This window comes from Lepidochelys kempii, chromosome 18 (genome assembly GCF_965140265.1).
Source record: "Lepidochelys kempii isolate rLepKem1 chromosome 18, rLepKem1.hap2, whole genome shotgun sequence".
Lineage (NCBI taxonomy): Eukaryota > Metazoa > Chordata > Testudines > Cheloniidae > Lepidochelys > Lepidochelys kempii.
The window spans coordinates 10,570,592-10,582,861 of NC_133273.1; the positions used below are offsets into that span (position 1 = coordinate 10,570,592).

The 12,270-nt window shown below is 45.3% G+C and overlaps 1 protein-coding gene across 1 annotated transcript in view; it reads left to right on the plus strand.

The window, feature by feature from the left end:
* The first annotated feature begins 721 nt into the window (after positions 1–721).
* The window catches only part of PINK1 (PTEN induced kinase 1), a 40,333-nt gene continuing 28,784 nt past the window's right edge, over positions 722–12,270 (plus strand). The window contains exons 1-5 of the mRNA XM_073316896.1: positions 722–1,097; positions 6,267–6,578; positions 8,019–8,122; positions 10,454–10,636; positions 11,788–11,951. Of these exons, the coding sequence (XP_073172997.1) occupies positions 798–1,097; positions 6,267–6,578; positions 8,019–8,122; positions 10,454–10,636; positions 11,788–11,951 (1,063 nt within the window). The 5' untranslated portion in view covers positions 722–797. The remainder of the gene's footprint in view (positions 1,098–6,266; positions 6,579–8,018; positions 8,123–10,453; positions 10,637–11,787; positions 11,952–12,270) is intronic.

Consider the following 12,270-nt stretch of genomic DNA (forward strand, 5'->3'; position numbering starts at 1 on the left):
ATCTTTAGATAGGTTTTTTCCTCAAAAAGCATTTTATCAAAAAAATCTGATTTAAATAAAAAAAATCATTGATTTTTATCCACCCTGATGCAGAGCACACACCCAAAGCCCAGACTGACACATAGCAAAAGGGCTGACACACACAACCCACACTCAGAGTAACACACACACTCTATGCCCGGCACCCAGCCGGTACTCAGAGCGACACACATACCAGGCGCAGCACACAACCCGTACTCAGAGCGACACACACACCACGTCCAGCATACACAACCCGTACCCAGAATGACACACACACACACCCCACGCCCAGCATACACAACCCGTACCCAGAGTGACACACACACACCCCACACACACAACCCGTACGCAGAGCAACACACACACACCCCACGCCCAGCATACACAACCCGTACCCAGAGTGACACACACACACCCCACACACACAACCCGTACGCAGTGACACACACACACACCACGCCCAACACACACAATCCGTACCCAGTGTGACACACACACCAGCACCCTATGCCTGGTCCTACCCGTAGTGACCCCACCCCCCAACACACTCCACGTCTGCCGTGACTGACACACACACACACACACATACCCCAGGCCGGGCGCGTCACAGCGGGCGGGTCCCCGGGTAACCAGGGGCCGGGCCGGGCGCGTCACAGCGGGCGGGTCCCCGGGTAACCAGGGGCCGGGCCGGGCCGGGCGCGTCACAGCGGGCGGGTCCCCGGGTAACCAGGGGCCGGGCCTGGCCTGGGCCGAGGCGGGCGCTGCCGAGCGAGGCCATGGCGCTGCGACAGGCTCTGGGCCGCGGGCTGCAGCTGGGCCGCGGGCTCCTCCTGCGCTGGGGGCCGCCCCGGCTGCCGCCCGCCCCGGCGGCCCGGGGGCTGCTGCCACCGCCGCCGCCCGCCCGCTACCGCTTCCTCCGCGAGTCCGTGTCCGGGCTGGCGGGGCGGCTCCGGCGGCAGCTGCTGCTGCGGGGCCCGCGGGGGGCCCGGGGGCTGAGCCTGGCCTTCGGGCTGGGGCTGCTGGAGCAGGGGCTGGAGGAGCAGAGACAGGCCGCCTCCGCCTGCCGCCACATCCAGGTGCGGCCCCGGCCCTGGGCGGGAGCGGGGCTGAGACCGGCCCGGCCCGCGAACGGGGGACCCGGGCTGCGTCCTGCTGGGCCCCGACCCCGGGGGCTGCGTCCTCTGGGGAGCGACCCCAGGCTGCCCGCCCCGCTCCCTGAGGGAGTGTTGGGGGACGGGCCGACCCCAAACTGCCCCCCCTTTTGGGGGAGGGGTCGACCCCACTAACGCCTCCCCCTTTGGGGGAAGTAGCCGGCCCCAGGACTGTCCCCCCACGCCACAGAGGGAGTGTTGGGGGAGGGGGTGATCCCACTAATGCCCCCTCCTTTTGGGGGAGGGGACGACCCCATCAAGGCCCCCCGCCCTTTGGGGGAAGTAGCCACCCCCAGGGCTGCCCCCCCATCCCTGGGGTCCTGGAGGGGGACCCAGGTCACAGCCTGGCAAGGTGTGGGGTGACAGGGTCCTAGGGAGCTGCCTGTCACTGTCTGGGGGAGACCCGTTGTGAGGTGCAGGGGGGGGGGCGACCAGGGGACGGTTAGGTCGCAGACACTGTCCTGGCGAGTGGAGGAGCCTGATGCCCCCCACACTGAGCCCTGGGGAGGGTGGGTCCCAGAAAAGGAAATCCCATTTCGTCCTTTGGGCATCTCCAGTCCAGGGAGACACGGGATCCTGTCTGGGTTGGCGAGGTACCAGTGGCAGAGGAGGAAGGTGTCGGGTTTTGGGGGACTAGCCCCATTTGCACAGAAGCATAGTAAGCGGGTGGGGGTCCAAGCAGCAGGGCTAAGGACTGACTTAGCACTGAGATTCCACCCCCCACCCTCCCAGAACGGGTCAGGGTCCCTATATGCTAGGGCTTGGGCACGCTGGTGCCGCTGCCCATGCTAGAGAAGTGGAGACTGACAGTCTTGAGGGCTGTCAGACCAGCACCTTTCACCAGCTCTAAATACACTTCTATAAAACCGCCTTTTCTCTCTTTCAGGAGGCTTTTTCCTTTTCCTCTCCTGCTGCCCCCACCCCATCCTCATCCATTGTTTTGTAAAATTGTTCTCCCCCGACTTCTTAAATACTGTACCTTTCCTCCTATTTTATTTTGTGTAAGTTAAATTAATATGAGAGTGTCTACACACAAAGTGGCTTTAATTAAATTGGTTTAACTTCAGAGCTTTAGTGAAATTGTTGAGACTTTATATGTAAACTAGGGCTGTCAAGCAATTAAAAATATTAATCACAATCGTGAGATTAAACAATAATAGAATACCACTTATTTAAATAGTTTTGATGTTTTCTACATTTTCAAATATACTTATTTCAATTACAACACAGAATACAAACTGTACAGTGCTCACTTTATATTTATTTTTATTAAAAATATTTGCACTGTAAAAAACAAAAGAAATAGTATTTTTCAATTCACCTAATAGAAGTACTGTAGTGTAATTTCTTTATCATGCAAGTTGAACTTACAAATGTAGAATTATGTACAAAAAAACCTGCATTCAAAATAAAACAATGTAAAACTTTACAGCTTACAAGTCCACTCAGTCCTACTGCTTGTTCAGCCAATTGCTCAGACAAACAAATTTGTTTACTTTTGCAGAAGATAATGCTGCCTGCTTCTTGTTTACAATGTCACCTGAAAGTGAGAACAGGCGTTTGCACGGCACTGTTGTAGCTGGCATCGCAAGGTATTTACATGCCAGATACGCGAAAGATTCACATGTCCCTTGATGCTTCAACCACCATTCCAGAGGACATGCGTTCACGCCGATGATGGGTTCTGCTCAATAATGATCCAAAGCAGTGTGGACCAACAGATGTTCATTTTCATCATCTTAGTCAGATGCCACCAGCAGAAGGTTGATTTTCTTTTTTGGTGGTTTGAGTTCTGTAGTTTCTGCATCAGAATGTTGCTCTTTTAAGACTTCTGAAAACATGTTCCACACCTCATCCCTCTCAGGTTTGGGAAGGCATTTCAGATTCTTAAACCGTGGGTTGAGTGTTGTAGCTATCTTTAGAAACTTCACAATGGTATCAGTCTTCTTTGCATTTTGTCAAATTTGCAGTGAAAGTGTTCTTAAAATGAACAACATGTGCTGAGTCATCATCCAAGATGGCTATAATATGCAAAATATGGTAGAATGTCCATAAAACAGAGCAGGAGACATACAATTCTCCCCCAAGGAGTTCAGTCACAAATTTTATTAATGCTTTTTTTTTTTAATGTGCATCAACAGCATGGAAGCATGTCTTCTAGAATGATAGCCAAAGCATGAAGAGGCATATGAATCTTTAGCGCATCTGGCACATAAATATTTTGTGACACCAGCTACAAAAGTGCCATGCAAATGCCTGTTCTCACTTTCAGGTGACATTGTAAACAAGAAGCAGGCAGTATTATCTTCTGCAAATGTTAACAACCTTGTTTGTCTGAGCAATTGGCTGAACAAAAAGTAGGACTGAGTGGACTTGTAGGCTTTAAAATTTTACATTGTTTTTGAGTGCAGTTACGTAACAAAAAAATACATTTGTAAGTTGCTCTTTCATGATAAAGAGATTGCGCTTCAGTACTTGTGTGAGGTGAATTGAAATACTATTTTTACATCATTTTTACAATTCAAATATTTGTAATAAAAACTAATATAAAGTGAGCATTGTACACTTTTTTTATTCTGTGTTGTAACTGAAATAGATATATCTGAAAATGTAGAAAAGCATCAAAATATTTAATAAATTTCAATTTGTATTCTATTAAGAGTTCGATTAATCGTGGTTAATTTTTTTAATCGTGATTAATTTTTTTGAGTTAATCATATGAGTTAACTGTGATTAATCGACAGCCCTAATGTAAACCAGGCCTTGGGCCCTGATATTGTAGTCACATCCATGCATATTGACTCCTGTACTCATGCAGGTCTCATTGCAGGATTGGCATTTTAGTTTCCTTTCCTTTCTGAGGTGTACTCCTGTCACAAAGTCATTGGGTCTGGTCTATGCCTCCGTCTCCTGGGAGCGACCCCGTTAGTGTAGTGGGCCCCAAGGACCCACACAGTTCCATAGGGGCAGGCCCATGGTCTTCCTGACTAGGCCTTCGGCACCAGTGTTTCCTGCCTTTCTCTCTGGCTCCCTGCAGGGAATCCACCCAACCAGACTTGTGGGAGGCCTGTACTGTGCCACTTTAGGGCCCAGTGCTCTCAGGGAGTATTTACAGAGACACAGGAAGCCTTTCCAATGCCAAGTAACCATTTATTGGTCATCTGGCTACAGAATCTGGAAGTCCTTAGGTTAGCCCAGAGAAATGAAGTTAAACCATATAGTTCACTCTGGTCAAACCAGTGCCATGATGAGCCAGCCAAGCTAGGATGGAGTCCCCTGGCTCTCTCCCTCTGTTCCCCTTTTGTCTCCCCAGTCTAGGCTCCTGTTTTTCCAGTCAGCTGACACCTTATTCTCCAGCTCAGTTCCTGCCTGGCAGGGTTTCCTCCTGTTAAGTGTTGATTGTTCAGTGGTTGGGGCATCTCTTTGTTTTGTGGGCCCTCTGTTGATTTGGATCAGTTTGAGTCAGTTCTTTAAGGACTGTATTCATTCCTCCCAGACAGCAAACTGGCACACTCATACCTTCTGTCTCTTGTGCTGTTCCTGGAGCTTTGTTAACCCTTTTGCACCCACCGACTACCAATGCCTCACTCAGAGGGACACTGAGGCATGCCTCAGCATCATAAAAACATTACAGAAAATTCCCACTTCATCACAACTTGTTTCTTCAATGTCTTAATTCTTAATTTCTGATCCTGAAGTCCTTTTCCCCTTTTTGTGTCTCTTTCCATCAACCCCCAAACATTTTCCCCTCATTGATTCTCTCTCCTCTAACCAACTATCATTTTCAGCTGCCATGAAAGCTTTAGGGCATTGGCATTCTATTTGCCATTGTTCTTAACTAGGTTTTATTTTTAAACATTTTATTCATTCAGAGAGGGAGGGAAGCACAGTAAAAATCCCTGTTACAGAAGCTGGCCAGATCTTTCTCCGCAGACTTTATTTGCTTATGTTGTAGATCAGTGGTTCCCAAAGTTGTTCCGCCGCTTGTGCGGGGAAAGCCCCTGGTGGGCCGGGCCGATTTGTTTACCTGCCGCGTCTGCAGGTTCAGCCAATCGCGGCTCCCAGTGGCCGCAGTTCGCTACTCCAGGCCAATGGGAGCTGCTGGAAGCGGCGGCCAGTACATCCCTCGGCCTGCGCTGCCTGGAACAGCGAACCGGGGCCACTGAGAACCGCGATCGGCCGAACCTGTGGACGCGCACTGCTTCCAGCAGCTCCCATTGGCCTGGAGCAACGAACCGCAGCCACTGGGAGCTGTGATCGGCCGAACCTGCGGATGCGGCAGGTAAACCGGCCCGGCCCGGCCCGCCGGGGCTTTCCCTGCACAAGCAGCGGAAAAAGTTTGGGAACCACTGCTGAAGATGAATAAATGTTTTTCTTTTTCCTCTTCTGAGCAAACACATGTATTTGTCTGTAGTATTGGTTGAAAAACACCTTAAATAAAAACTTGTTGGATAACTATACCCTCAAAACCTTCACAGTGTAGACACAGCCTGTACCTGCAAAGAGCTTTTCTCAGCACAGCTTATCAGTTCGGCAAGCAATATGAGTGATGCTGGCAAAAGCAGTTTTTATGCTGGTATAGCTGTGTCTACAGTGGGGCTTTTGCGGACAGAGAAATTTGCAAAAAATATCACATCCCTAACTGACATTGCTCTGCCAGCAAAAGTTTCTAGTGTGAACCTGGCTATTGTCCCTTCACTTGTAGGGTATGGATAATATTTTACTTACCTTATATTGCTGTGAGGCTTAATATTTATACAGTGCTTTGAGGTCTTCAGATAAAGGGTGCTACAGAAACACAAAGTATTATATGCTTTATATGCCTATATTCCAATCTGAAGCATGCATATGCAGGATTTGGATGTCGTGAGTTTGTAAATTGGATCCACCATGTGTTTTGTAAGTGCCCAGCTGGATTGTAGTTTAACATAATAGAAGATATAAAGCTTTGAAATGACAACTGTGCTGGCCATGTGGCATATATACTTGTATGCACACCCTGGAGCACATACAATAATATAATTTAACATAGCAAAGTAGTTCTCTATTTTTTAAAGTGTGGAATAATTGAGTGATTTTTCAACTTCCTTTCAGACCATATTTATCAGAAAGAACAAGCCACTGAAAGATCCACTGAGCACTTTCCGCTGGCAGGGCTTCAAACTGGAAGAGTACCTTATTGGGCAACCCATTGGGAAAGGGTGCAGTGCTGCAGTGTATGAAGCAGCTATTCCTTTGTCTTCTAACTACCAAAGAAGTGAAGACAGCAAGCCTTTAGAAGGGAAGAGTCCAGATGCACAGTGGGATCATGGCTCAGTTATCCACCCTGCAGAAACGAAACCTATACAAACAAACCAGCAAAGAGCTGCTTTCCCATTAGCTATCAAAATGATGTGGAACATTTCGGTAAGGAGTTAGTCTTTAGTCTTCCTGTTTGACACTTGCGAAGTCTGAGTGAAATATTTACCACAGATGTGTTGAAAGCTCTAATTATTTTGTGCACAATTAGTACATTGGAACAAAGTTGTTGATATATAGCAATGGAAACACAGATTGTTAATGAACAGTCACTCGGGGAGGTAATTAATGCTCATCAAAAATCTTCCTATGGGAGTCAGCATCAGCATGACATTTGTGTGTCACTGCTGGTTTGTCTATTGTGTCTTGACAATATTGACAGTATTTTCTGGGAAAAATTATTTTGTTTAATATTAAGAGAAACTTGGAGAAATGTTAAGAACTAGCAGGAAATGGAAAAATACTGCTAAAGAAGTTTGAGGAATCACTTGCTTTTAGAGATACTCAAGGATAAAACTTAGATGTCCATTTGCTGGGGACATTTTAGGTATGAAACCAGTAATGCTTCGTGGAAGCTGGATAGCTAAATTACCCACTGGAGGCCCCGCACAATTAGGTGGGTGGACCAGATCTCTTTTCATAAGTTTCTTCCAGCCCAAATGATTCTGTGATCAGCCATATCCCGAAGTAACTATCCCAGAGATTCAGAGAGCTATCATTCTTTTCTCTGTGGAAAATTCACTGTACCCATCCCAGTCTGAACATGAGGACATAGGCACCGAGTTTCTAATCTGCTGGGGTGCTCCCCCTGGCTCTGCCCAGGCCCCTCCCCCACTCCACCCCTTCCCCCAATGCCCCACACCGGCCATGCTTCTTCCCACCCCCGCTCCTCCCCCACCCTGCCTCTTCCCCGCCCAGTTCCGCCCCTTCCGCCGAACGCACTGTGCCCTTGCTCCTGCCCCCTCCCTCCAGCGCCTGCTGCAAAACAGCTGATCTGTGGCAGGCAGTAGGCACAGGAAGGGAGGGGGAGGTGCTGATCAGCGGGGCCCACCAGCAGGCAGGAGGCTCTGGGGAGGAAGAGAGGCATTGATGGGGGGCTGCCAGTGGGTACTAAACATCCACCATTTTTTTCCCATGGGTGCTCCAGAGTCGCCGCCTATGCATGAGGAGTCTTCCAAACTAGTGATCCCTTAAATCTGTTGGGATTCATAGATTTTCTTTTTTAAACCCAGAATGGACCATTATGATCATCTATTCTGACCACCAGCATAACAAAGGCCATAGAATTTCACTCAGTAATTCCTGAATCAAACCTGTATCTTGTAGCTTAGCTTGGAAATATTTTTTAGAAAGACATCTAGTTTTATTCTGAAAATTTCAAATGATGAGGAACCCACTACACCTACACTGTTAAAAATTACCCCTTATTTCTAGCCTGCATTTACTGAGCTTCAGCTTCAGAGTTATCTGTTTCCAGTGTTGGTATTTAGATTGGATGATTTTAAAGCTCAGGTTTGAATACAACGTTCTATGTAACTGCTGTTGTAGGCTGGTTCTTCAAGTGAAGCTATCCTCAGCACCATGAGACAGGAGCTCGTTCCAGCGAGTGGTTCTGCCTTGTCTGGGGAATACGGAGCTGTTGCTTGCCACAGGTATGTTTTATTAGTAGATGCTTTTTTTGGTCCTTAAAGGTGATCAGAGAGCCTTTATTAGCATGTTTTAAGAACACAAGTTTATTATAAGAATCTGTGAAGCCCATAAATTTCAGATACAAAAAATTGGAAAATCAACTCCCCCTTTCACATGTCTATCAAGACCTGAATTCAGGGGGCTGTGTTTCCCTGCAATAGCTATTGCCATCATTAAAATCCCCCCAGAAGATGGAACAGTACTGATACATTCAGGATCTGAGGTACCTTTCATCCAAATCCCAATGTGGCTTACGCATTTTACTCATTGTACTTGTATATTTGTACAATATGTGTGGAAATCACTTCATCAGACCTCTGAAATTCAGCAGTGGTTTAGAGTACACAGGCATACCACAGAGTATCTAAATAGAGGAAGTTAAGAGAAAAACTGCATCCACTTGATGCTACGTAGGGGATTTAATCACGCAGTCTGGACCTTGGCCAGAATACTGGGGCTGACTCTTCTACACTTGCCAAAAAAAGAAAAAGGGCCATGGAATTATTAGTGACCACAAGTGGTCAGGACCTCTGTTGTACATTTCAACTAAATGATGGCACCTCCGGAAGTACTGGGAACCCTAAACACAGTTTTGGAGAATTAGTTCATAGGGATTTGGAGGAGAGAATAGCACCATAACTGTTTGTTCTTTGTACAGCACCTAGCATAATCGGTTCTGGCCTGTGATTGGGGCTCCTAGGTGCTGTGGTAGTACAAGTAATTAATAACAACAACAACATGTCAATGGAGTTTACTCAAAACCGACCAGAAACAAAAGTGAAAATGGCTTACTCTGTTTTCACATACTGAGCGAAGAGAAAAGTAAATAAATACAGGAAAGTAAATTAGAATTTTAAAATTCTTTCACATTTTGTCATCTAAGAGGTGAACACAGGAAAGTGTTGTTTTGTTTTTTTTTAAATCGGTGTCCTTTTAAAAAAGCTCCTTTTTTTTTCCAGTTTAAACAATGTAATCCAGAATCCAGATCATCGGTTTTAAATTTCAAATACACCTCTGCTGCCAGTACAAATAGATAATAAACACTGCTAGGTATATAGCTAGCCTAGGAGTGTAACAGACAAACCAGACAGGTATTTTGCATTCAGGGGATGAGAGAAAAGAGAGGTCTGTTTTGCTCTAGATACATGTGTGTAACTCTCATTCATTTTAATGGGCACTTACTGTGTACATCAAAGCATAGATTTCCTGGTTTGGTATCCCCTTGATCTTGATCTGCTTCTAGTAATAAATTCATTTTTTTTCAAAGCCAGTCCTAGTTTTCTCCTTAATCTTATTGAGAGTCAGGTCTCTTTCACTAACTCTACTCCTCTGTTAATAATTTAGAACACTAGCACTTAAAGGGTTATTTTGGAGGCTTAAGGGGTTATTTTGGATTAAAATAAAGGGTTACATTTTGCTTTTAATGATTCTCAGTGGGGCTTATTTTCTAATGTAGGCAACTGTTGGCTCATGTTCAGCAATCAAATTTGTGGAAAATTCTGTTTTCTCAATGCAATTCTTTTTTTTAATAGCCGATAAAACAAATGTTTTGAATGCCCTCTTATGGTGTAACATTAAACTGCACCTTGCAGAAAATAGAGGTTGGTTGTTTTGGGTTATTAGAGCAAGGGGATCTAACACATTTGGTGGAAAGAGCCAAATTGTAGTTTTAATTATGGTCAGTGGGTCAGATCTATAAAGCCAGAGTCCATTGACTACCCTTGATCTGCTGGAGATTGTCCGCTAATAACAATAGGAGTGGGGATTTGCAAGAAGTCTGAGTCATGCAGGCATATGCTGGTGTCTGTATGGAGCGCTGTGTAGCTCAATGGGACTCAATATAGGCAATGAGTCTACTTTGTGGATCCCTATTGAAGTCAGTGGGATTTCATGTGAGTGCAGGAACCTGCCTGTATGGATTAGTTTGTAGGACTGGGGGCTTGGTTAGGAAAATTATCTGTTGAACAATTGTTAGAATTGTTTGTAAACTTGTGGTATCCAGAGCGTTTCATGTTTGAGAGTGGTTGAGTATTTTTTATAGACACTTTTAAGGTACATCTTGTTTTGAACTGCACTTTATAACCTTAATTTTAACTTGCCAACATTGTTTGTTTTAGAATGAGTGAGTTTATAAACTGCTTTGGGATCCTTTAGGAGGAAAAGTGCTGTATTAATGAAAAATAAGATTTTAGTAAGAATAACAAAAATGAAAGTGTCCGTAATTCACCATCCTACTGTAGCTGTTGGGTTTTAATTTCTTTGTCTGATGTGATTCACAAATTATGTTGAAACAGGAGACCTGTTTTTGGGAAGAAGAGGTTGGAACCTCATCCGAATATAATCCAGGTGATCCGAGCTTTTACATCCTCAGTTCCTCTGCTACCTGGAGCATATGTGGACTATCCAGATGTTCTCCCATTAAGTCTGAACCCCAGTGGGATCGGTCACAGCCGCACGCTCTTCTTAGTGATGAAGAAGTAGGTAGAGATGAGCTTTGCAAGGTACTCAGATTTCTAGTGTGGCTGTGCTGCGAGGCTCTGTATTCTGCAGCTGCCGGATAGGCAACACAAGGCCTTGTGAAGTCTTGGTCTGGTTCATTGCCATGGATCAAAGAACACTTTAAGAAATATCCTGTGATCTTTCCCCAGTTCCTGAGGCTTTAAATCTTGTCAAACAATGAAGGCTAGTTACTCTTTTAAATAATTAATTTAATTAACTCATTTTAGAAACTTCAAACACTTTCCCAATTTTCAGATATTCTGGTTCTCTAACCCTACCTTCTCAGCTGTACACGAAGGCAAAATTAAAGCAAAAGTGACTCATCAGGACCCAGTAACTCTGGGTTTTCTCTTACTTTCTGATCAGCTGTTGCTTTTCAGTTGAGACACAAGCATTGGGTTCCAAATTATCTCTCCATTTTTTTATAAAACACATTGTAGGGGGATATCTCCATTTCCCCCACTTTTTGCTATTTTGACCAACCTGGCTCCAGAAAAACTCTTCCTTCTCTGAATCATGTCCCTTCCCACCAAGACTGTCTATTCTGTAATAACACACTTCCCTCTCTTTCCTTCAGAATACAAAGGAGGACACAGAAGAACCCTTTGTAAATAAAATACCTAAGAAATCTCATTGTACAACACCCTGTGAGCCTCCTACTTTTAGAGAGGATGCTTTTATTTCCAGTTCTAGAAGTATGGAAGCCCTGATGGAGGTCCCAGATTTGAGATAGCATGCCATGTGCCAAAACATTAGCAGATGTTTTTGTGTACTGGGGATGAGGGGGGATTGGGGTTGATTAAGGAATTTGGGATGGTTAGAGAGATGTTAGTAAATGTAACAATGAAGTATCTCTAAGCAGATGCCACTAATGTTGAACTGAATATTTGCTTTATAGTGGTAGAATACTGAATTAAATATTGGGGGGGGGGAAGCTAAGTGGTTTGAGCTTTGGCCTGCTAAACCCAGGGTTGTGAGTTCAATCCTTGAGGGGGCCATTTAGGGATCTGGGGCAAACATTGGGGATTGGTCCTGCTTTTGAGCAGGGGGTTGGACTAGATGACCTCCTGATGTCCCTTCCAACCCTGATAGTCTATGATTCTATGATTGTCTTTCTCAATCTGTCTAGTTATCCATGCACCCTGCGCCAGTACTTGAGCAAGAGGAATTCAGATGCCCACCTCAGCACCTTGATGATCTTACAGTTACTGGAAGGCGTGGATCATCTTGTTCGTCATGGAATAGCACACAGAGATTTAAAATCTGACAATATCCTAGTTGAATTTGATTCTGGTATGTAGCTTGCTGAGTCCAGATGGAGATGAATAGAGAGTTTACAAAAGTAATTTGACTTGTATTGGGACTTGGGCTACTAAGTCACTTAAACAACAAGGAGTCCGGTGGCACCTTAAAGACTAACAGATTTATTTGAACATAATCTTTCATGGATAAAAACCCCACTTCTTCAGATGTATGGAGTGAAAATTACAGATGCAAACATAAATAAACTGACACATGAAGAGAAGGGAGTTACCTCACAAGTGGAGAACTAGTGTTGACAGGGCCAATTCGATCAGGGTGGATATAGTCCACTCCCAACAATAGATGAGGA